The 25,901-nt window shown below is 39.7% G+C and overlaps 2 protein-coding genes across 5 annotated transcripts in view; one reads left to right on the top strand and one right to left on the bottom strand.

The window, feature by feature from the left end:
* The window catches only part of LOC145436116 (uncharacterized), a 33,995-nt gene extending 26,512 nt beyond the window's left edge, over positions 1-7,483 (top strand). For both annotated transcript variants that reach the window (XM_080313395.1, XM_080313396.1), the window contains 5 exons: positions 1,460-1,726; positions 3,668-4,073; positions 5,094-5,222; positions 6,076-6,295; positions 6,984-7,483. In XM_080313395.1, coding sequence (XP_080169521.1) covers positions 1,460-1,726; positions 3,668-4,073; positions 5,094-5,222; positions 6,076-6,295; positions 6,984-7,196 — 1,235 coding nt within the window. In that variant the 3' untranslated portion in view covers positions 7,197-7,483. The remainder of the gene's footprint in view (positions 1-1,459; positions 1,727-3,667; positions 4,074-5,093; positions 5,223-6,075; positions 6,296-6,983) is intronic.
* Positions 7,484-12,207: 4,724 nt separating this feature from the next.
* On the bottom strand, positions 12,208-24,877 carry LOC145436122 (uncharacterized). 3 transcript variants are annotated; one of them, XM_080313405.1, is made up of 7 exons: positions 19,786-24,877; positions 19,122-19,249; positions 17,600-17,717; positions 16,535-16,856; positions 15,053-15,169; positions 14,736-14,842; positions 12,208-12,450 (listed from the first exon to the last, which is right to left on the bottom strand). In XM_080313405.1, the coding sequence occupies exon 1, from the start codon at positions 24,783-24,785 to the stop codon at positions 22,761-22,763; it is 2,025 nt and encodes a 674-aa protein (XP_080169531.1). In that variant the 5' UTR covers positions 24,786-24,877; the 3' UTR covers positions 12,208-12,450; positions 14,736-14,842; positions 15,053-15,169; positions 16,535-16,856; positions 17,600-17,717; positions 19,122-19,249; positions 19,786-22,760. The 3 variants fall into 3 exon arrangements, with proteins under 3 accessions (XP_080169531.1, XP_080169530.1, XP_080169532.1); XM_080313404.1 differs by having other exon boundaries at positions 16,762-16,856; XM_080313406.1 differs by lacking the exons at positions 14,736-14,842; positions 15,053-15,169 and having other exon boundaries at positions 16,762-16,856.
* Positions 24,878-25,901: the final 1,024 nt, after the last annotated feature.

Here is a 25,901-nt window from a genome sequence, read left to right as displayed (position 1 = left end):
ACTCGGAATTCATACCTATATAAATGTGTAGCTTATACAATGTGTAACATAAGATAATTAGTAACAAGACCTCTGTGATCCGCTGAATATGGACTGTGGGACATGGTCGCTAACCTCAATATCAGCGCCCTATTCAATTCGAAAATAACTGTCTAGAAATGCTTATGCGTAATTCTTATTGTAGGGTCTCGAGAAATGCGTTGCTGTGAATGTCCGATATGTTACCGATGACTGTAACTATAGGATATGATATGCATGCAGCGTAGATGCATTAGTGATCCGACTTTCGATCGGCGTGACTCAGGGAGCTGTTAAGTCGAACAGCCGACGCTGTTTAACAATGGAGTTTAGTTTCTGTCAGCGCATGCACGAATTTAGCGAGTTCCTCTTTCGAGGTTCAGGGGAGTAGACGTAGACGCTGTCAGTATATTTGAGATGTAAACAAGTACAGTGAATCTTCTGCATTGTGCCGCACTATTAAAATTTATACTTTTGTGTAAGTTCATAGTGAAGTCGATTTTCCTGTTGAACGATTCGACTGTTGTCCTCGCTGTTGGTCGAATAAGGTATTTTTATGATGCTCTCAATACCTGTCGCTATTATTAATTTCGATTTTCTTGTGGTGTGTCGACTCGACGCCGTCACAAAGCAGACTTACTTGATTTACCAATAAAATAAAAGTAATATATATGCATAAAATGGTATGTCTTGATACGTTTTGGCGATTGAGATTCCCACTAAGCTCGATCTAATATGAATTGACTTTTGTAGCTCTGACCTAAATTTGATTATTGATTGAAATAATGTAAAAATCTCTTTATAGGACGCACATACGTAATCTTTACACCTAACCTCGAATGTGTATATGGTATCACCTTGGGCACCCCGGTGAATCTTTAATAGAGAACAGGGATATAGGACACCGAGTTGCCGATATCCTGGGCGAAAAAAACGTATTCTTTCTTCCCGCGATATTTGAAACCAATACCTATAACTTCCTCTCTACAGCACAATAGAACAATTTAGGTATTCTCTAATGAAATCCGATACTACAATATACGCACTCAAAAAAAAACTTTTATTCGAGCGGCCAGGCTGAGTATATAATCGAACTGCCTGTATATTCCCGTGGTTCGTGCTTATTGTTACATGTGCAGGATTTAACTGTTGCACTGTAAATGCCTGGGTCGAAGATACATCTATTTGCCAAATTCCCATCATAGAGAGAGGTCCGAGTACCATGCGTTTGTAGAGTTTTCTTGGTATGGTACACCACAACACCTCAGGGATATATCTTCATATGAATTGAGTATTTGACTCGCTTTTGACCCATTGCAATCAGTGTAAAGGCGAAATTGTGTACTAGATATTGCGGTTTACCAAATCTGTTACCCACTCTATAGTGGAAACCATTTCTACTTCCTAATTTGTTACCAAGTCCCAACATCGTTTCTTACAGATAACCCTAATAGCGCGAATAACGTAGAAGGCAACTCATCGGAGTCAGGCATCGCAGATTACGTATCGGTATCGAACGACGACGGACTAGTAAAAGCCGCGATGCGACCAGCGATACAAGTGCACGGTGACATCAACGAGAATCTATTCAATGACGATTCCCAATTCGAACACCTGACAATGTCCAAAAGCGGCAGAGTCAAGAAGAAGCCAATGGCCAGGAGCCCGACTTTTCTCAGGGCAACGCACATCGGAAAAGCAAACACCGGTAAGGATATTTTATTCATCTTTACGGTTGACATTAGTTAAGTAGATTGACATGGACAATCGCCACGGACATGACCGGATTACATTTTCAGTTCGGGTGTGACGTCATTATCGCTTCGATTTTGGAATGCTGAAATTGTTTAATGTGAGCCACGGTCTCACACTTGTCGAACCGTGGCTTTAGTACTTCATTCAATGTCGGGACTTTACTTCTTTACAGGAGTGTACAGTGCTATGGACCAGTGCTTTTCAACCATGTTCAGTTCTCGAACCACTAACAATACAAGTTCTATTATGTGACCACACTGAGATATGACCAGATTAATGAAAAATGAATCAATGACACAAGAAACAATGAACACTCATGCAATGTATTATTGATGCGAATGTTGAGCTTGCATAATTAGATATCATAAGTTCAAGTCTGGGCTTGATTGGCTTGATTTTCCCGCTGGGAACATATCCGGAAATACCTGAGATTGAGGTAAACCTATTATCGAACAACCGCCATATGTAAGCTCGTCAGTATCCCAACCTTGTTTTCATTAATACCTATCAAATTCTAATCACGTCAATAAGAAGATTGCCGACAGCCCATAAAAACCCAAAGCACCCTTCTATAACATATTAAATAGAAAACCGTAACAGTTGGAAATGATTCGCAATCCACCTGATACAGCTTCACGAGCCACCAAGGTCGAGGCCGATTGGTTGAGAACCACTGGTGCAGGCTAACAGGCTAACAGGAAAATAGTTTTGATTTGTGAATATTTCTCCGGCTACGTGATGAAATGGAGGCTGTGGTTGCCATGTATTGCAAGAGACGGGTTATTGTGTATACAGGATATATATTAAAAAGCGGTGCTCATAGCACAAAAATAACTCCGCAAACCTTGCGCTGTATAGCCTATGCTGCATTCATGACTTTGAAACGGAAATGAGTGACGCAGTCACATTGTTGTTTGAAATCGGATGTTTTCTTTGTGCTGCTCGGTATTGTAGAAGGGCGTCACATTATCAAAGTACAGCCGCGCGGTGCCGATATTTTAAAACAAAGTGCGTTGAAATAAGACACACATCTTCCGTTACTACCTCAAAAGTATCGGTGTATAAATATCCATAGAAAACATACACCATCCATTGCAGTCTGATGGTAGAGGAAGTTATTTCTTCCATTCAAAACAATGATACTTGTTGCAAGGAAGAAAGTTATTTGAGATTGAAATTTGTGACTGTAGCCACTCTATATCGATATTGGCTTAAACTCCTTCATCTACCTAAATATGCGCGATTGCGCATACGATGCCGAACGGGAATTCCGCTAATGTCATCATCATCTATTCCATACAGTCACTGGTTCGCAAGCGGAGGTCACAAATGTAATAAATAGCGTAATAAATTGTATATACTTGCCTGTCGAAATTGTCGACCTAAATGACGTGATAGTTATATTGTTTGTGAGCATGGCTGCCTTTTGTAGAATTGAATGGGTAAACGGCAAGACTGCTTGAAACGAAACGAACGTATAGGTTATAGCAATGTTGGTATGTAGTATGTATTCCAATATTATTTGGAAGATTTTCCGTTATGTATTTGCGATGGTGCAACTATATAGCATGCCGATCGTCACTTTCTGGTAGGTATAGCGTTATGCATAATTCCTTCTCGGATAGGTTGTGTGCATGCGCGATGAGTAGTGGTATTCATAGAAGGGCGATAAGTCATCGATATTGGAATAACGCATCTCACGTTTTGTCGCCACTCAAAGCATTATAACGCACGACCAACGCACAACGTGTCGTCAACGTGTGTAGTCACACATCCTTTCCTGGCCGAAGTTTGAGCCATTCGCCCATGAACAGTGAACAGACTGAACACGTTAATTTGACTCGGAAAATTTCGACACATATCGCAACTAACAGCATTACGCTTTCATCTTTAGACAGCAACGACGATGTTGGTTTGTCAAATCCTAAAGCGAAGCCAGCACCCACGAAAGAACGTGTTTACGCTTCTATCGATGAAATGAGAGGCGATATAATGGCGGCAAGAGTGCAGGAATCGACCGAAAATCACACCAGAGAGACGATCAAAAGCCCAGTCCGGCGCACCAAGTCATCGAACGACGATGTCATATCTTCATCCCTATCTCAAGACATCAACATGAACTTGACTCCGAACCGTAAACGGAACAGCAACACGGACTCCGGTATTTTCGTCAAACTCGATACGGCCGAGGCGGAAACGCGGACCGCCGAAATCTTCGGTTTGACAGGAGAAAGTTTAAAAATGGCGAAAATTCACGGCTCGAACGAGAGTGACACCAAAACGAGAGAAAAAGAAAACAAGTATGATGATTCATTCTCTCGTTTTACGGATTTCCTTATTCCTTGCCCAAAATTTGTCTAGTTTTCTCTTTAATTCGATTCGCTTGTACAATGTCCGAATATTGAATATATAAAACATTGTTGAACTGTGATTTCACACCAAAACTTGCTGTCATAGTATGCAGTGTCTGTGAACTCTCTTCCGTTTCCGCTTATGAACAATGTAACGTCACGTTTGCATAACTTGCAATGCATTTGACGCTAACAATCTTTCGGTCACTCGTACTTGTCACAACATAATTTGCATTACCTACACGCATTTGCTTGCCGTGTCATGCCTGTAACACTGATCTCGATTAAGTCGAAGAGTGAAGCCAGGTTTTTCATGCTAGGCATAGGCATAGTATTACGAACGGCAAGGCGTTGCAAACAAGTTTTCAGAGAAATCATCACCGCAAATGCGTTACGACGCCACAATCCGTCCTCTATATTTAAAAATAAGTATGCTAAGATTGCTGGAATACGCTGTGGCAGTTCAACCAAACGATATAGTGTAGGAAGTGAATAGTCATGACCATCGTTCTCAAGTATCAGCGCTATATATACTGGAAAATGCAAAATCCACGTTAGTAAATATGTAGTGTATGTGGATGACCACGGGTTACAAAAAGCGCATAGAAGGTTTCTTGAGTAACATGTTTTAGGACCTGCCAGATCGCGAAGGCTAAATGTAGAAAACCGCGTATTTCATACGCAGAGGATGAGTTCAGTGTCAGCAATCAAGTATAACGTTGAATGTCCGCAATTTAGAAAAAGTACATATAAGTATATAAGTATACAGGCTATAGTGAAGAGTGGATATCCGAAATATGGAAGGGCACGCCGTGATCTTATTAGCAACGTTAAGCTATATTCGCCGTCGAATAGCTTCATTTATACATCCTGGCTTTACTTCCGCATCAACAGCATGTTATCAATATTTGAATTACGTGTATTATTCGAAAGCGACTTCCACTTATCCATGTTGCTTTGTTTCTGCAGAGAACCACAAGTAGCAAACAAAGACACAGAATCGTCAACCCGCATTCTACCAAAGAGCAGCGTGTTCTCGGCAAATGCCAAAAAGACTTTCGCGAAAAAGTCATTCCGGCAGTCCAAGAAAATGTCAACGTGAGTTACTGTTCATGAATCCAGTATTGGTACCTATGCGAATTTTTCATGGTAAAATGAATTGATGTTCCGGTGACAAATGTATATATACACCATTGCGGGGTATTTTAGAAATCCTATTGCATGGAGATGGAGTGTCTGAATTCAGATACCCCAGATTTTTGTACTCATTGTGATTTTGGTAAAGGTCGATAGTATAACGACGTACTTGTAATCTTAGGAGCACTCGAGCAGGTTTTCATTCTTGCACCACTTGATTATAAGCTTGTGATTTTCAGGTTGCTTTCGCTTATACTTACACAGTTTTGCAAATCTACTAATTGTTTTCAATTTGGATTTTGAAAAGTAGAAAGTAGGTATGGGATTAATTTGTATCACCTTAGTATGCGAAATCGTCATACGAACGACGTGAAATAGATCATGTATCATGGCAACTGATGGATATATTCTCGAGGATACTAGACCCGTTACTTTGTACATCCCCTTGAAGTAGTTTTGACATGTCTTTGGAAAACGCAAATTATACTTGTGATTGAGTAGGCCACCACGGCGTTACTTGTACCTGACTAGCGGCTCTGACTACTTGGACCCCTATGTCCTATGGTAATCGTCAAGGCTGTCAAAATTGTAACACGCATTTGTCACTATACTGTCTGAGATCTGCGAACCCTACAAACAGCATCTCAGTAGCAAATCCTAGCGGATGATAGTTGTGCCTAAAGATCCGTCCAAGCTGATGATCCGTACATCAAACTGAATACGGTCTCTCTTGGAAATTAATATGGAATTTTGATCATCCAAACACATTCCCTCGGAATACACGCGTCATTTTGACTCTTCCAATGTCATTCAGGGTCGAGCAGAGTAAATCCGACGATCTGACATTGAAAGAGCTCCTAAAAAGCAAAGGAGCAGTCGCGGCGTTCCATGACTTTCTCAAGAAAGAGTACAGCGACGAGAACTTGGACTTTTGGCTGGAATGCGAGGCGTTCAAGTCCGTGAAAGACTCTAAGTTGATGAAGTCGGCCGTCGCCATATTTTCGCAATATCTGTCGAGGTCCGCCGCGCGCGAGGTCAGTATTACCGCTTTCCGAGTGATTTGGAATGGTATTGGCCACAATCTAGTAACTAGACCTGGGCACAACGATTCGAGTACTTAATCAGAAACAATTACCAATTTCTATGATTCAAGTCAGAGTCAAAATAGATGTGTTTGCTTAGCTAGATTTAACGCTTTCCATAAGTAGGATTTTTGTAACATCGTTTGCCGTCAAAATCTTGGGCTCAAGACGACGCACGTCCTTTTACATGGCAGTCTGTGATAGAGCTGCTGTATTGTGTAAGAGTGACAATTGTCTTGTGCAAAAAAAATCATTTTCGAGGAGGTTTCACTGGCTTTATTTGTCTGTGTGGTCGCAAAAATACATATTCGAAGTCATTACTAATGCTGCGAAGTCATATTAAACGGCACTCGAATAATTGACTCGACGCGAAGACTAGAGAAACGCGAAGATAGATTCGAATCTCGATTTTGCACACTCCAATTCCTGACAGGTCCTTGGTCATCAGGGCGAATTTTAGGATTATAGTTGTGTTTGATTTAATTTAGGGTTAGTTGTGGGGTCACATGTTTAAGCATAGCATGCTAAACTTTCACATACTCAATTCTGTCGTTTATCACTATTTAACACGATTAAATGTGGGTTTATCGTTTCGCCGTCCGATGTAAACCCGCGTTTCAATGTACCTGTCGCGTTCTAGGTCAACTTGAACTGCAGCATACGAGAGCGAATCGAAGACAAACTCAAGAGCCCCGACCGGCACACCTTCGACGAAGCGCAAGAGAGCATATACGCGCTCATGAAGTCCGACCCGTTCGGCAGATTTCTGCGGTCGGACATTTACAAGAACTTCCTCGAATCGCAGGACACTTTCAAGTTTATTATAAAACGGGGTTCGTCAAGGCGGAAATAACCTTTCTTAGGATACCTGACTATTCCTGAATCGTGATATTGCCCACGGTAGTTCATGCCGTTCCATAAAACCGATAGCTGACCATTCGAAAACGATCGCCCTTACTGTCAATATTGACAGGCCTCGCTACTTGCCATTTCGCGTATGGATCCCTTCGCTGCACGGTCGTAATGATTTGAAACGACTGAAATGTTTTCTTCACTGTTTGTGTCTTTATTTCATCGTCCTATTATTTTTCTGTTTCTTTGTACTTTGTCGACAAACGTAAATATATGTTTACAAAATAGGATGGTTACAGTAGTTGCTATTTTGTGTCAGACAAGACGATGATAGATCACACAGAAGCCTTGGAATGCAGAACTGCATCGTGTTGCGATAGAATTAGAGGAGGCCAGCATCGACATACTTCTACACTGCTCACTCAAGGGGCAATGATTTAAGACTAACTCCACTTCTACTCTAGAGAAACTATCTTTTACACATTAGATTATGTAAACTAGGGAGTAGTTTGAGGATTGGGGCTCTTCAAAAATGACTTTTTTTCTCAAATCGTACTGGCTACTTGATAATATTGTCAGGTTACCTAATTTAAGCCTACACACAAAAGTTGGTTCAATTACAGCCAGTAACCGCTTTGCTACAGGAGAACAAAGTTTCTATTTATTATATAAAAATAAATAACAAAAAAATTGAAAATTTTCTGTTCACCCCATGAAAGTGTTAGGTGGTCTATAGAAACGATGCTCACCAAATTTAGTTCAATTCCAACCAGTGGAAGCGGAGTTATTGCCGTCAAAAAATTGTGATTTGAATAAAATAGTATTTACGGTGAGCACAACTATAATAAATAAACAAAGAATCGGTCACCGTAAATACTATTTTATTCAAATCCAAATTTTTCGACGGCAATAACTCCGCTTCCACTGGTTGGAATTGAACCAAATTTGGCGAGCATCGTCTCTATAGACAGCCTAACACTTTCATGGGGTGAACAGAAAATTTTCAATTTTTTTATTATTTATTTTTATATAATAAATAGAAACTTTCTTCTCCTGTAGCAAAGCGGTTACTGGCTGGAATTGAACCAAATTTTGTGTGTAGGCTTAAATTAGGTAACCTAACAATTTTATCAAGTAGCCAGTACGATTTGAGAAAAAAAGTCATTTTTGAAGAGCCCTATTGAGGATATGTTAGGATCGCTTTTACGCATGGAATTATCCTTGGAACGGGATGAAATAGCTCCAGTATCACGATTACTGGTTCTATTTTTCAAAACAACAGTTATTTGTAGTGTCATCAGAAAATTAGCGTTGGTCGTGAATATGCATCCGGCATTTTCGAATCTTTCCATCTCCGATTGACTGTTGAATAAATGTCAAACCAGTCAGTGTCATAATAGCCACGAATGGAATACATCGGTCAATTCAAATCAGCGGGTTAATAGAAAAACGAGCTAATAAATATAGTGAAATAGTGTTAGCTTGGGTTCGGGTTAGGGTAAGGGTAAGGTTATAGCGTGTGTTATGGCTCGTGTATTACAACACTCAATATTATGACTCATGACACTGTATAGCAGGGGTTCCCAGCTTCCCATGTATAACGGGCCGCGTTTTAACAGCAAAACAGGCTGTGGGCCGCAGAACAGTACCATTATATATTTGTAGGCATTTACCAGTTGTACACGGACGTTTAATACATTTTTATGCACTCTGAAGCATTACTGAACAGCGTTCGTAAGTTTGCAGTTATTGTTTTCTGTGTGAATTAGTCATCTTCCAGTGGCGCAAGTCAGCTTTGTCAAGTTGATGTTTTTGGCTGGTCCTCGATAAAAGACCCTCATTGCAGAACAACTGTTCCCTTCCATGTTTGCCATGAATTTCCTCAGCAAATGTGTCCACTCTGAGACAATCCATCCAGGTTGTTAGATGTGCAAGATCATATCTGTGAGCGAGTCGCTGGACTCGTCCAATGTTAGGCCATAGTAGCCTGTTATGTCCTCGTCGGAGTCTGTTGCAGCCGATCTCCGTAAGGTCAACATTACTTGCTTCATCTGGGCTTTTCGTACGACACAGTGAGGTCAGCGATGAGGAGCCCAGATAAACTTCCGACACATAGAAGCAGGTCCGAACCGGGATTCGAACCACCGCCATCGGTGTCGTGACACTGGTGCATTACCAACTGCGCAGCTCGCTTCCCCACATTTGCCAGGTAATGTTGTTCTTGTTGCTAAATTCCGGAAACAGCGAATTCACACAGTTTTTCTCAAAAACACACCTTGTCTAACTCACTTCTTGGCTTTAGCGATATTCCAAGCAATTTTGAACAATGCCTCTGCAACGTTAACGCCCCGAAATATGGATCGCTGGGCTTGACACTAGCAAATTTTTTTTTCTGAGATCAGGTGGACCAGGTGAATATTTATTTTTGATACTCCAGGTGGAACAGTCGGTGGTGTCGTTTTAAACTGCATATCCCTGCGAAAGCAAATTCATTGTTCCACGCAGAGCTAAAAACTCAGTTTTCGTCGGTAATTTTCCTTTCCTTGTCGCGATCTATACAAGCCAGTCTTGGTGAGTCGTGATGGCAACACTCAAAGAATAAGTCACCAATAAACAAAACAGAGACGTTGCGATAAAAGAGCTAAGTAGTTTAATTAATATGTTACAACACCATATCAGTAGTAGTTACATTTGTGATGAAAGATGCTGCGGGCCGCTTACGCCCTCGGGCCGCGTGTTGAGAACCCCTGCTCTATGTTTTGAATGCAAGTCATTCAATGTAGTTATGAGCTGTTGTGACGATTCGCATTGCGCATTGCACACAAATGGCATAGCATTGGTTTGAAACGACACAGAAATTCAAGAATAAGTTACCGCAACAGTGACGTGCGGTCCAATGAGGCAGGTGAGTAAGTGAAAATTGTGAAAACCCTCCATGAATCGATGATTATTGATATTTTACAACGATGTTCATAAATAACTAAATTTGAACATTTTTTCACCCGACATCATCAATTTGCATAATTATTATTCAAAATACAGCGCGAAAGGAGAGTTGAGGCACAGGTGAGGCACGGGTGGGTCGTGCCTCACCTGCGACAATGCAATTCATCATAAATAGCTCGAAATTCATAACAACTGGTATCAATCAAATGCTAGCGTCACACTGATTCCGAAAATCCAAATATTACCAGTGTCAGAGCACCAGAACCCCACCAAATTACCAGGGAAGGTGACATGCGGCTTTATTACAGAAAATGCCATCGCAGAGAAACAATAGGTGAGACACAAACGAATCTGCCTCATGCACTATTCGCTAACAATTGGACAATCGCAGCACAGTGAAACGCGCTATCGATTTCGGAATACAACAGTTCTGTAGGAATTATATAGTATTAGCGACGGCCAATACCCTACGTCAGTGGTTCCCAACCTTTTTCATCTCGTGCCTCCCTTGGCCGAAATTTGAGCCAAAATTCCCCCCTTAGGAGAAATCTGCCCGATGATTAAAAAAAGGTCATTTTTTACCGCGCAATCCCCTGTTGACCGAAGAATAAGACGGGGGGTACGGAGTGTATGTTTCTAGCAGGGCTGTAACAACACTTTGTAGACCTCCAAAAACAATGGTCTTGGTCCCAATCAAACAAATTCTGGAAGGCTTGACTCAACAGACCCCCATACTTCCATTTGTGTTTTCGGCTTATCATGCACCAATCGCTAATATAACTGCTGTGAAAAATCAGTATGCATAAATTTGCTGGTCTCGCGATTTTTTTCTCAAGTGTGCGTATGCATTTGGCCAATAATATTGGTATTTTCATATATAGAAGGATATAGGGAAACGACTCGACTCGACTAGAGACAATCTGTTTATTGACTCGACTTGGAGTCATTGTACATGACTCGAACCAAGCCATATGACTCGTGACTATAAGACGGCCAAGACCGACATTTCATTGTAATTTCGAAGAACAGTAAAGTGGCCTTCCTATTGGAATTTCGTCTATTGGTCCTGGTACTTGAGAATGCGACAATAAACTGCTCAAAGTGAGGAAAATTAGTATATTATATATCAAAATAATTCAATATCACCAAACAGAGTTATAAAAAGTGAGTTTAACAAGACTTTAACTGGAAACTGAGCAGTCAACACAAGGAATTGGACTCGGACTCGAGTCATAATACCATAACTCGGACTCGACCCTATGCTCGGTGACTTGGATCGTCGGACTTGACTCAATGGTGAATTGAAAATGACTCGACTTGACTCGAGTCAAAACTATGAAAGTGAAATTGACTTGTGACTCGGAGCCTCGTGACTTGGTTACAGCCCTGATATATACCCTGATATATAACATAAACGTGATCAGATTTCCTGCTTGAGCTCATTGAAATTTAGGGCACTCATTTGGTTTCGGCAATATTGCACCAAGTTTAACATGCATTTTTTCGATCGAGTAGCTGTTCACTAAAAATAAAGCAAGGCTAGCGATCTCTTTGACTTGAATCGATGACGTTGGAATATTTTGTCTCTTTATGAAAATGTTGACATGAAAATATAAGATAAATACTCTCGTTAGAGGCTTTGTTGTGATAGATTCGGCACGACATTTACTCGCTTAGAATATATTTGTTTGAGGGGCCATCGCTGGCCTGCAAAATTGTCTTGCGAACTGCAGCAAATCTGAACTAGTTAAAAAAAAAACAAGGGCGAAATTGTATGGGAGAAAGAGATTTCAAATAGCATTTGAACATACTTTCAGCAAAAAAACAGCTATATGGAGCATACACTCTTAGCAAAAAGAGTGGGTATACTCACCCCAAAAGGTGGTACACGAAAACAGAACTTACGTAACCCTGCGGGTGTATATGACCAGAATCCACCCCATTCCTTGCGGTGTATATCGCATATTTCACCCTAGCCATTAGAATTGATAGGGGTGGAATTTCAATATATACACCCTAATTGAAATCCTGTATCTTCTGCCAAATGACACACTATCGCAAATAAACATTCTTGACTGCAATGCATATATTCGATATAAATTGAACCATATTAACATAAAATGGAAAAATAGTTCGTGAAATAACAAAAACAGAGATCCCAGCGACGGAGAAAAAAATTCACTGAAAATACTGCTCGAAGAATATTGCCCTTGTAATATTGGGAAGCCGCCTCCTCCAGGTTTCCACAAAACACTCTTTGTACAGCGAAGGTTGAGTCACTATCTTCAGCAAGAACTTGTGGCATCATCCTGAAATCAAAATGCATACTCACAACCCAATTAACAGGCACATATGCTATGATAACTTAACGAAGTCCACAAAAATAGAAGCCGTTACCAAGTATATATATTTTCACAGAGTACTTACAAAAAATCAGATGTTTCACTCGCTAAGGCATTGCAGTACAGAATGTGGCCCGATACGGTGAACTTACTGCTATAGGAAACATATTCACACACGATCACTGATTTGTGGGCAATTAGGCATCGACAAGATGGAAATTTATGGATAAACCGCATGTACCAGGCAGACTTGGACAACTAGAAAACGTTCCCTTTTTCCAAATTAGATTTTTTTTTTCGAATTAAAGTAGAATTAAAATTATAGCTACACAGTTTGAAATTAGATTAAAATTATAATTCTAGCTAACATATTAGATTAGAATTAGCATTACTGAATCGCGAAAAGTTGAATCTAACTCCGTTAATATCAAATCATAGTTCATCTTATGAGCATGAGAATAGCAAATGTCTGTACACTGTACAGTAGGGTTGTTCAATAAAAACTTTTTTTTCCAAATCTCACTCGCTTAGTGTTTAAATTATCAGGTTGTCTAAGAAGACGATGCACACCAAATTTGACTCTATTCCAACCAGTAAAGGCCGTGCTGCCCGTGCAATCTTGAATTGAAATTTTTAATTTATTAGGAAAAAAATGAAAAAAATTTCAAATTTTTCTGTCAACCTCATGAAATTGTTGGGTTGTCTTCAAAGACGATGCAAAACAAATTTGACTATATTCCAACTAGTAGAAGCAGAGCTATTTGAGTTTTTCGTTGATAATTCCCATTGAATTAGGGATTATCAACGAAAAACTCAAATAGCTCTGCTTCTACTAGTTGGAATCCTCATTGGATTGGGGATTATCAACGAAAAACTCAAATAGCTCTGCTTCTACTTTCCATTCAAGATTGCACTGCCTTTACTGGTCGGAATTGAGTCATATTTGGTGTGCAACGTTTTCTTAGACAACCTGATAATTTAGTCAGTAAGCGAGTGAGATTTGGAAAAAAGTTTTTTCTTGAACAACCCTACTGTAGAATAGGTGTGTTCAAAAATTACTTGTTCAAATTCTACCGGCTACATGATAAAATTGTTAGGTTACCTAATTGACGCCTGCACACCAAATTTGGTTCGATTCCAACCAGTAGCCGCATTGCTACAGGAGAAGAAAGTTTTTTGTTTATTATATGAAAATGAATAAAAAAAGACTTGAAATTTTCTGTTCACCCAATTAAATGGTTAGGTTGTCTATAGAAACAATGCTCAACCGATTTGGCTCAATTCCAACCACTGGATGCGGTTAGATTTGAATAAAATAGCATTTACGGGGACCGAGTCTATAATCATTTATTACAATTGTGGCTACCGTAAATACTATTTTATTCAATTCCAAATTTTTCGACATCAATAACTCCGCTTCGGCTGGTTTGAATTGAACCAAATTTGGTGGGCATCGTTTCTATAGACAACCTAACAATTTCCTGGGTAAACAGAAAATTTTGAATTTTTTTCACTCATTTTTAAATAATAAATAAAAAACTTCCTTCTGCAGCAATGCGGCTTCTGGTTGGAATTGAACCATATTTGGTGTGTAGCCGTCGATTCGCTAATCTAATAATTTTATCAAGTAGCCAGTAGAATTTGAGAATAAAATCATTTTAACACCCTTATTGTACAGCAAGCTTGGCTGTTTCGCACTATACAGTTCTGCTGTAGCATTTCCAGGAAAACCAGACATTAGATTAGAAATGAAACTAGGCTATAGAAAGATTTCATACATTCGATTAGAATTGGAATTAGAGCTTAGAAACATTTCACAAATTAGAATAGCTTCATTTAGTATAATTAGCCAACTAGAATATCTATAGTTGTCCAAGTTCGGCAACACCGCTTGTATCAGAAATAACTGAATATATTTTGAAGATTCTTTCTATTAGTAGTGTCATATGCCATTAGTAATTTTATATTAGTCGCAAAGATTCATATCGTAATTTTCCAAGTAGAAACCTCCGAAAAACTGCTTACCATACTTGTCTATTTTTCCGACATTTCGTATTCTACTTCTACTTGACGTAGATTTGACTTGTACTGGGGACTGTTGCATCTACTTGTAATCGAGTATAAATTGACGACGGTATTTCTACATCGACTTGAGTAGCAACGCTGGTAACTTTGACCATCTCTGCTTTGGTTTACCTCATATATGCGACTACGAAAGTTGACATCAGGTGTCGCTAACAAAGTTGTCATACCTGCTGGCTTGATAACGAGTCTTTCAGTTTTCGCATCATACTCTCAAACTCCGTTAGTTCCTGTGATAGAATCTTGCTCTTGCAGCATGCAGTCTTTAAGCAGCATCCTAAATTTGAAGAAAATCAGAGAAAGACATGCATGGACTTGATTTAAATCTGACTACTTGGTATTAATACAAAACACGAAACGTTTCCTGGTTGGGCAATATTAACTTCCAGAGTGGATTCAAAGCGACCACAGATACTAGTCTGATTATAGAAACCTTGACTTGCCTCATACATAGAAATTAGCATATTAGCTGGAAGCTAATGATTACCTTGCAATATGTGCTGTTTGATAAAGGTCCATCACTGTTTCGAAGCATACGGTTTTACGGTTCAATGCGACGTCGACTTGGTTGATATGCCCTGACATGATCGTGTATCATAACATCCTAAAATTGAAAAAATAACCACGAAGTATAAACATTTAGTTGACAATTTGGATTGGATTCCAAACTCCCAAGTCATCTGATATGTGCGCTAGGGGTCTTCAAAAATGACTTTTTCTCAAATCGTACTGGCTACTTGATAAAATTGTTAGGTTACCTAATGGAAGCCTGCACACCAAACTTGGTTTGATTCCAACCAGTAGCCGCATTGCTACAGGAGAACAAAGTTTTTTACTTATCAGGCCTATATGAAAATGAGTAAAAAAAATTTAAAATCTTCTGTTGACCCATTATATTGTTAGGTTTTCTATAGAAACAATGCTCAACCGATTGGGCTCAATTTCAACCAGTGGAAGCGGAGTTATTGGCGTCGAAAAATTTTGGATTTCAGTAAAATAGTATTTACGGTGACCGATTTTTTAAATCATTTATTACAGTTCTGCCCACCGTAAATACTATTTTATTCAAATCCAAAGTTTTCGACATCAATAACTCCGCTTCGGATGGTTTGAATTGAGGCAAATTTGGTGGGCATTGTTTATAGACAACCTAACAATTGCATGGGTGCACAGAAAATTTTAACTTTTTTTGACTCATTTTTATATAATAAATAAAAAAAAACTTTCGTCTCCTGTAGCAATGCGGCTGCTGGTTGGAACCAAACCAAATTTAGTGTGCAAGCTTCAATTAGGTAACCTAACAATTTCATGAAGTAGCCACAAGAATTTGAGAATAAAAAGTCATTTTTGAACACCCCTGCTGTACAGCAAGCTGGGCACGTTTCGCACTATACAGTACTACTGTAGCATTATCAGGAAAATGAGACGTTGGATTAAAATTAAAATTAGACCATAGCAAGATTTCATAAATTCAATTAGAATTAGAATTAGAGCATAGAAGCATTTCACAAATTACAATGGCCTCAATTAGTATATTTAGAGAGAGAGAGATATGGTATTCTTTTTCGCCTGCACCATCGAGATGCTTTTTGACGACGGACATGCGATACGGCCTTTATAGTAAGGTCATCTAATCTGCACCCCCGTTTTTTTTTCTCCTCAATGCTATCCGTGATTGCTGAGCGCCTAGCAGGATAGCCGCGAATACCAGTTTTTGAGTCTTTGGTCTGACCCGGCCGGGGATTGAACACGCGACCTACCGATCGAGAAGCCGGACGCACAACCATTACACTATCTCGCTAGAATAGAGAGTTGTCCAAGTCTGGCAACACCCCCTATATCAGGATAACTGAATATATTTTTGAAGATTCTTTCTGTTAGTAGTGTCATATGCTATTAGTAACTTTACAATAATCGCGAACATTCATATCGCAATTTTCAAAACAGAAACTTCCGAAAAACTGCTTACCATACTTAACTATTCTTCCGACATTTTGTATTCTGATTCCACTTGACATAGTTTTGACTTGTATTGGGAACTGTTGTATCTACTTGTAATCGAGTATAAATTGACGGCAGCATTTCTACATCGACTTGAGTAGCAACGCTAGTAACTTTGACCATCTCTGCTTTGGTTTACTTCATACATGCGACTACGAAAGTTGACATCAGGTGTCGTTAACAAAGTTGTAATACCTGCTGGCTTGATAACAATTCTTTCAGTTTTCGCAGCATAGTCCCAAGATTGGTTAATTCCTCTAATGTAATCTGGCTCTTGCTGCATGCGGTCTCTAAAATTTAGAGAATATCAGATATAGGACTTTGATATGAATTTAATATTGATTCAAAACACGTTTGAAACGTTTCCTCCTCAGGCAATATTGACTTTCAGAATGGATTCAAAGGGACCACAGATCAGGATTGTACTGACTCGAGTCATGAATTGACTCGAGTCACGATTTTCTGATGACTCGACTTGACTTGAGTCATTTTCTCAAAATATGGAAATGACTCGACTCGAGTCAATCAGTGTATTGACTCGACTTGGACTTGAGTCATTGCGCATGACTCGAACCTAGTCATATGACTCAAGATTCAGACGGCCAAGACCTACATTTCATTGAAATTTCGGAGAGCAGTAAAGTAACCTCACTATTTAGATTACGCCTATTGGTACTGGTACTTAAAATTTCGACCAGTGAGGGAAATTCGTATATTTATAAATGCGAACCATTCGATATCACCAAACAGAGTTATAAAAAGTGGATTGAACAAGATTTCAACTGGAAGCTGATCAGTCAACACAATGACTTGGACTCGGATTCGAGTCATAATACCATGACTCAGTGGTCGAAGAAAAATGACTCGACCTGACTCGAGTCAAAACTATATTAGTGAGATTGACTTTTGACTCGGAGCCTCGTGACTTGGTTACAACCCCGCCACAGATACATGTCTAACTGTGTCTTGATTTGAAAACGTTGACTTGTCTTATACTTATAAATTAGCAAATTATCTGGATGATAATGATTACCTTGGAATATAAGCTGTTTGATAACGATCCTTTACTGTTTCGCATCATACGCTTCTACCGTTAAATGCGACGTCGATTTGGTTGAAATTCCCCGATATTTTGCTTGTAAAGCAGCATCCTAAAATTGAAAAAATAACCATGAGGCATACGGTAAACATTCAGTTGATAATTTGGGTTGGATTCGAAACGCCCAAGACATCCAAAATGTGTACTGATGTTGTAGCCTTGACTTGCTTTAACGCTTGTTAATAAGCAAGTTAAAATACAATTTTGCAACTCTCCTACGCATAGTATATTACTCACCTACAACATATTTGATTTCACATTCACAGAGTAAGAGTCTGCTACTAATAGCAATCAGTCCTCGAATCTAACAAAAAGCAGATTTGTGCATGTCATGTCATTTGTGTATGTCATATCATGAATCAAGAAGTGCATATATTATGATTTGTTTATATTGATCAAAAGGACAGTTTGATTATAGAAATTAAACATGGAACGGCAACGACCGATTTTGCAGCTTCGTTCCGCTCCGCCGAGGCTGGAGTGGAGAGTGGTTTTGCGTAAGCGACTGTAGGATTTCTGGCAATCCAAAAGCTATCTTCCCGAGCGCAGAAATTGTTGAATCTGGTCTTGATCGAAAGCCACTGTTGCACTGATTCCGAAAATATAAATTAAAATAATGATCAGGCACTGATCCACCTAGAATCCGTCCTCAAAGTCGAAATATCGGCATTGTTCGAACAATCGGAGAGTCGCAACGGGTCATTGTGTTGCGGTTAGCCGATTGTTCTGAACAATGCCGATATTTCAGACTTGGAGGACAGATTCTAGGTGGATCAGTGCCTGATCACTATTTAAATTTATATTTTCGGAATCGGTGCAACAGTAGCTTTCGATCAAGACCAGATTCAATAATTTCTGGACTCGGGAAGATAGCTTTTGGATTGCCAGAAATCCTACAGTCGCTTACGCAAAACCACTCTCCTCTCCAGCCTCTGCGAAGCGGAACGAAGCTGCAAAATCGGTCGTTGCCGTTCCATGTTTAATTTCTATAGTTTGATCAACTTTGGCAAGGCTATGTTTGCCTCTTCATATTGGTCAAAACGTTGAAGACCCAGCTAATCCGTGCATTGTTGCACACCCAGTTGACCGCAGTAGTGCGCATTGCTACTCAAGCAATAGATGTAAATTTCTACTCAATGACAAGCATATAGAAGTGGCTATGTCAAATCCATGTCAAGCTGCTTCAAATTAAAATAAATATATGAACAGAACTCAGAGAAGTAGTTTCAAAAGAAGTAGTCTAGTTGATGGGTCACATACTCTTAGCAGATAGTCTGAGGGGGGGCCGGCAAAATATGTTCAATACTAAGGCAAGCCTGTTCCTAGTCAAGTCTCTCATATTCATAGTGATAGCAATATAGCATCGTCATATTTTCACCCATGTCACAATATCATTAACATTTACTGGCCCCAATTTACGGGGATCGAAAGCTTTCATCAAATGTCCATTGCTCACCTCAGATACCATTGCTTCATATTCTTCAGCCCTTTGCTGTTTGTATGTTACACTTGTTTTCTCATGAGCAGAAATCGATGATTTCATTCTTCAAGAGCCCCAAATTTGCGATCTATGCCCATGCAAGTCTGAAGTAGAATAGATAATATGTTTACCTTCCTGCCATAACATAACATAACATATAATGTGTAGGCCTATATAGCTCAGTGAAAATGACAGGGTGATAGGCTGATAACATAACTCTGCATAGTCAGTGGTAGGCTACCTTTACACTTAAACAGGTCGTGATGTGCTTTGGTAATCATAATACTTACCTAGGCCTATATAACGACAATCGATTTTTTTTCAATGCACTTACAAACGATGTTGATCAAGCCCAAATTACCGTAGTTTATAATCAAAGCTGATGCTGCACCTGTCAACAGTATCTCCATCAGAGCCATTGAGCTACTGTGTCTTGGATATTGGTATCGGTACTGGTGATACAACAATGTATGTGAATTCAATGTATCGTCACTACCGGTACGTTTAAAATTCCAGCTTGCTACATATAATTCTGTCCAGTACAGCTGCAACACTGAGTAACAGGAATCGGATCTGTACCGGAAACGCAACGGAACAAATGTTCTCTACTACTATAGTACCGATACGAAATGTAACTCACCATTCAGATATTTTCAATCTCGAATGAGGCTTTCTTCACAGATTCACGACAACTAATACGGTCAGTCGATAGCCAGTCTGGTCTCGTAAGCGCGGAAATACGGCATATAACGAAACATTTTACATAGCTGTAGCGAAACATAGCAGCAGCTGTTCTGGTGATGACGGTTTGTATGTTCGATTATGATGTCACAATTGACTAACTGATGCAATAACTATATTGAAGTTAAGGATCTCCGGAATATTTGTATGTATACTATAATTGATTTATCAGAAATGTGGATTTGATAGATGTGAAGCTGCAGATTACATCATAATAAGCTTAAAAAAGTCTTGCAGTACTAGATTCATCTTCATAGATCGAACCATTGATACGATCCGAAAGCTGTAAGCGAATTGTCGTTGTCGGTTAGGCTTAGTGTGCAATCCATAAAGCTACCAAATGGTGAATAACACAACAATATAGATATGAAAATAACCAGGAAACTTTGCCCCAATTTAGTCCCTCTTTCGCCCACTTCAATGATTGTTCCGTGACGTAACCTCGTGTCCCATTTTAATTTGAATTCTTGCTACGCCCATATTGCGTACTGCTCACGTAAGTTTGTGGCTAAAATTTGACTCCTTCTAGTATTCCCAGCTTTAAATACCCGTAACCTGCATTATACTGTGGTTATACACTAATGCCGTGCGGCATAGGCCCGATATATTTTGTACATAGATATAGCCTACGTACATTCGTACAACTGTGCATTTGACGTGGCGTGAAAGAAATTCTAAACCAATATCGTGGCAACTTCATAATGTGTCGTATTTTTGCCACACACTTGAGATACATCGGTCACACTACAGTAGCCAGGGTGAAATTTCAGCCAAAGTACGAGTACCGCAGTGCACGATAAATGTGAATTACAATATGATATTGTGGACTTAGCTATTATTCATTCATGTCGATTAAATAGTATATTCATATTGAAATGAACCCGAATATTTTCGGGTTCATTTCAATATGAATATACTATTTAATTGTATATTGAAGTTCTGTACCTCCAAGAAGCTATTCATGTCGATGTAGCACACCACGAACTAATACAACGAATGCTTATTTGTCACTGAAGCTGAAGCTATATGCGTAGGCGAATTTACTTGATCGAACCGGGTTAAATCCATAAAAACTGAACAATGCAACATTGTCTAAGCCTACCCAAGAAGCCTTAAAGACACGGACAACAATAAAGTGGGCGAAAACACGCATTTTCGGTGGATAATTAAAACCCAAAGAGAATATGTCCTACACGACCTACAGTTAGACACAACAGGCTTAACCAGGCTTCTGACCGACACAGACTTAAAACTTCAACAGTTTTGTGGAAGCTTGTGGAAGCGGTTAGCGCGGATTGAATCCTAAACTTCATATTTGTCTGACAAAAGGTGTAATCTCTAACAATTCACCCCAAATGCCAATGCTTCGGGTGTATATTTTATGGTATGTGTGTGTAGGGGTGTATTTAGCTTATTTCCACCAATAGCTTAGGTGTAAATGACAAATTTAGTACCCAATAAGTGTGATGACTCAAAACACACCCTACGCTAGGGTGTGAATTGCGAAAACACACCATTTTCGTTTACAGTGTACGCTCTGATATAACTGGTTGCCAACATGACAGTTCGGACATGAACATTTTGGGAAATCCGTTACAATTTTAAAGTGGAATTCCTCCCTAAAAATTACAAAATTCCCCCCAAGGGGGGAATTCCTCCCCGGTTGGGAACCACTGCCCTACGTAATGCGGAGCAAATACATTCCCTTACTTATGTAGCTGTTATGTATTTTCCGTTAAATTGTGGCCTACGCTGTGTTCAACTGTAATACCTATAACCCATAATTGTAGTATGTGATAGCTATACTTACGTAGCCTGCGTTGTCGTTGTCTGTGGTCAGTGGTGCCATTTCTAGTGTTTTTACGATAGATCTAGTGTATTCTGACTTGACCTAGTGTCCTGTGTATTTTCTTTCGAAATCCGGCAAATCTAGTGTTTTTTTACTGAAAAATATTTGTAAATGAGGAGGCTACTTTCATGACCTTCGAAAAATTTATACCGGTATTTGAAGAGATAGTAACTATTATCCGTCTAAAGTTGCCCATATAGCACAATAGCGACCAGTCCTACATGTATTGTAGAATATGGAATTGCTACGGCTATCAGTGTGCAAAGAAAATGCTCTCTATACCCGCTGCTGTTGTTATTCACATTTTGGGTCTCTTTATCAGGTATCCTACTCTACGTCCGTGCGTGTGTGTGTGTGTGTGGGGGGGGGGGTACGTGCCTCACCAGACATGAACCTCACCGCACGTCACTGTACCGCAATATATATATTCAAGGTATTGATAGTATAATAAATAGTTATTTAGGCTAAGGAAAGGAAAGAACGTAGTTTATTTTTGTCCTTGATGTTTTTGCGGCATATACACCGACTCATGATACACATACACACGATCTGCGCATATGCATACCATGAGTGCATGATGTGCATATGCCGCTGGGCAAGGAAGTGCAGATATAGCCTTTACGGCTTTCTAAGTCATGCACCACCCCTCCATGCTATCCCAAGAATGCATGAGCGCCAAGCAGGGAAGCCATGGATACCAGTGTTACTAATCAGGTCTGTGGTCTGACCCGGCCGGGAATCGAACCCACGACCTACCGGTCAAGAAGCCGGACGCTTAATCGGCCGCTATATATGTCATATATAAGAAGTTATTGTCGTACTATTTTAGTTCTATTTACTTGATAATTTCGCTTATCGTAGTGTATCTGGGCTTCGTCATCTAATGCATGAAGTCACTTTTAAAGATATTTAGATTGCAATATATGCTGTCAATAGTCATATAGGCCTACACGTAGCAGATGATTACGAATATCCTTGCTCGCAGACGCAGAAAACATGATTTCATAGCATCGAATAATGATTGTTCATTGTTCATGAATATCTGAGAACGGATGGAGATGGTAATCGTCAGTCAACGTCGACTTGAACAGGCTTAGGCTCATCAACCCCCCTTTCTGCTTCATTTGGGCATTCACCATGGTGAGCATTTCCAAAATAGATTTTCGCGCAAAATTTCTTCCAAACACTTCACTAATAGCAGTGATAATCCCGTAAGGGTAAGTCATGCACGGTGAATGCGTCGCATATACAATGATGCTATCGTCGACGACAGTTGATATGCTGGGAGGCAACTCGTTTGTATTATATTGGTACTTCAAATGACTCAGCTGTTGTGCGGACGGGTCTGTATATCCAGTCGCTTTTGCTCGTCCCTTGTCTTCAATATGTCTGCGACAATAATCCAGAATGAAGATCTTAGCTTTGTTGTTCCATGTTGACTCGGGTCGATTAAAAAGGTTGAGAAGCTCATGCACGCTTAGAAAACCTTCCTCGTATCTAAGTATGTATGAACGTTCCATTGGATCAGATAGGGCTCCTTCGGATTCCGATTGAACTGTTTTGAGAGCAACATGAGAGCTTATGGAGATAACAGCGTAATCGTAACACATGTTTGGCAATGTCGAAAACCTTTCGCATAGATCTTGCAATTCGGCACCACTTTGATTGAGATACGATTTACCATCGAAAAGTTCGCAAAGACCGTTCCTCACCCATAGATTTTCCATCATTCTTACATTATCTTGGTGTACCATATTGTCCTTTTTCTGAGCACTGCTAATTAACAACGCGCATCCTTTTGAAAGTGTCGGTGATGATTTAGACACGTATCTCGTCGGATGTTGGTGTTTCCGGGCGAAAATATTTCTAATTGGCGCAGGAATGTGATCAGTCGGATAACTTTGTATCCCTAGGGCTGCCTCATTCACTAACCGTTCAATGGTATCATCAGCATTAGCCGCTGACGTGTTGACTTCGTGATCAGCTGCATCGGGTGTGCGATCTGCGGCAAACATAAATGTTGATTCTTGACTTGATTCAAAGACACTCCAGCACCCACGATTCTTTATTCTCACATTCACCGTCGTAAGCATTTGCAATAGAGATTTCGATTTCCACTGTTCAGAGAAGACTTCTTTTATCTCTGTAAGTAAACAGGACGATGAACCATACACCAGCGTCAAATTACTGACCGGAGGCATTCTTTGGCTTGTATACCTATTTGTCCCACGGCTGAAAGGGCATGTTTGATTTCTTCCTTCAGAAATCAGTTGGCTGGTAATATTCATGCCATCGACGTCGCTCGTTTGTGCGAAGCGACAGTAATTCAAAATGAATAATTTCGGTTTTCCCTTCCATTTGTCATTATAATTGAAGAACGATGCAACCATTTCCGATTCCGAATACCATTGTCTCTCACTGCCCAATATATGTGGAACAGATGTCATTGACCAATTGAACAGCCCATACAGCCAATTAATAGGGCGATGAAGAATCCAAGCGTACAAATTTATGTAAATGCCCATTATCTGTCGATACCATGCCATTGCCCATTTGTACCCCTCACACAGCCAGTTAATAGGGCTTAATAATATCCAAGCCAGCATTTTCGATTTCGAATACCATTTTCTGTCACTGGCCATTATATGTTGAAAATATGCTATTCCCTGATCGATCCGTTCATACACCAACTTCATAGGGCGATAAGAGATCCCTATAATCCGATTTGCCCACATTTGATTTTGCTCGTTTAGTAAACTACCCTTCGCATTGATAACGACTACTAAGTAATCAAACTGAGACGAGTCCTCCATAGTCAAAAGTTCTTCGAACGCCTGTTTCATTTCATCTTTACTCAAATTTAGATGAATCCTGTCCTGGAAGAGACGACAGCCGATTTCATCTCTCCACAGTTCACGCATTTCTTCCGCATATTGCTCATGAATTCTCAAGTTATTTTCCATTTGGTTGCTTAATATGAAGACACAGCCGCGATGTCCAGTACGACATATATGTGGATCCCTGTCCGATATATGTTGGCTTGGATTCATGTCGTCAGTGGTCTGACGTAAATTTCATTCAGTTGCAGATTGGTTTCTTTCACTTATGATTGATGTCCGGCGTATCTCCCCAATCGCGTTGCTATTGGTAATGTACCGTCTAACTTGTTCTGCAAATGACCTGAGAACAGTAATTAAAGCTTAGAGACCTGTGATCTAGTACAGTGGCTCACAACCGGGGGTCCGCGAGGCATTTTCGCATAATCCGCGAAACCTCTATATTTGCAACATGATAGAGAACCTACTTCGTAGAAAATCAAGAGGCAGTTTCGCCGTCTACGATGAAACATCATTCTGTGCAAACTCATTTTAGTTGTTATCAGGAACGTCTACTGATACAACATATTGCTGTTTAGAAATGTTTTATTGGGGTTTGTAGAAAACCTGGGTAACTTCGTTATGTTTGCAAAACATTTTGGATTTGCAGTTTCCAGTCTCTGAAAATTAGTGAACAGTCGTTTGAAACAGAAAATACCGAAATTGTTTCCTAATCTGTCCCATATGGATTGTAATCTCACCACGTAATCTATTTTATGTGGTATACTTATCCACTATTCCAGAAGAACTTCAAGATAAGCAGCTCGATAAAAATGTTTAGACTGGGCGTGATATGTTCAATGAAAAAACGGTTTCTCAATTTTCGTGTCATATATGTTGCGATTACAAACAAAAGTGACATCGGAAGCGGATTTTAGGCTCTTCTTCACATCAAATCGAAGGCCCGGCCCTTCACGAGCGACCACGTAATTTTTTTTTTAATTTTCCCCAATAACTTAAAATTTTCAATTGGATCTGCGGAGTCTTATACTTGTTGGAATTGAACCAAATTTGGTGTTCCGCGTTTTAGGGTAACCTGACAATTTAATCAGCGAAGGGCTGGAATCCGGGAAAAAAGTTATTTTTGAACAGCCCTAGTGGTCAAAGATAGTCACCTTCGGTACTCAAGCAGAAATAGAAGTGTCCATTTACACTTACGTAACAAAGCAAGTATTCTATGACTAATTTTGACCTGAAATCTAAAAACTGTCAACTAGAACTAGAAGAAGTCTAAAATCATAACCCCCTGAGGAGCAAGTGTGAGTAGTCAAAATCTACTTGAAGTAGGAA

This window comes from Botryllus schlosseri, chromosome 3 (assembly GCF_051294905.1).
Source record: "Botryllus schlosseri isolate E-star chromosome 3, Bs_hap1, whole genome shotgun sequence".
NCBI classification, from domain to species: domain Eukaryota; kingdom Metazoa; phylum Chordata; class Ascidiacea; order Stolidobranchia; family Styelidae; genus Botryllus; species Botryllus schlosseri.
The sequence above is the reverse complement of the archived record's forward strand: the minus strand, read 5'-3'. Positions and strand labels throughout refer to the sequence as shown.

Excerpts from the sequence above, each read along its gene's own strand:
- LOC145436122 (XM_080313405.1), bottom strand. The coding sequence starts at position 24,785 with ATGAATCCAAGCCAACATATATCGGACAGGGATCCACATATATGTCGT.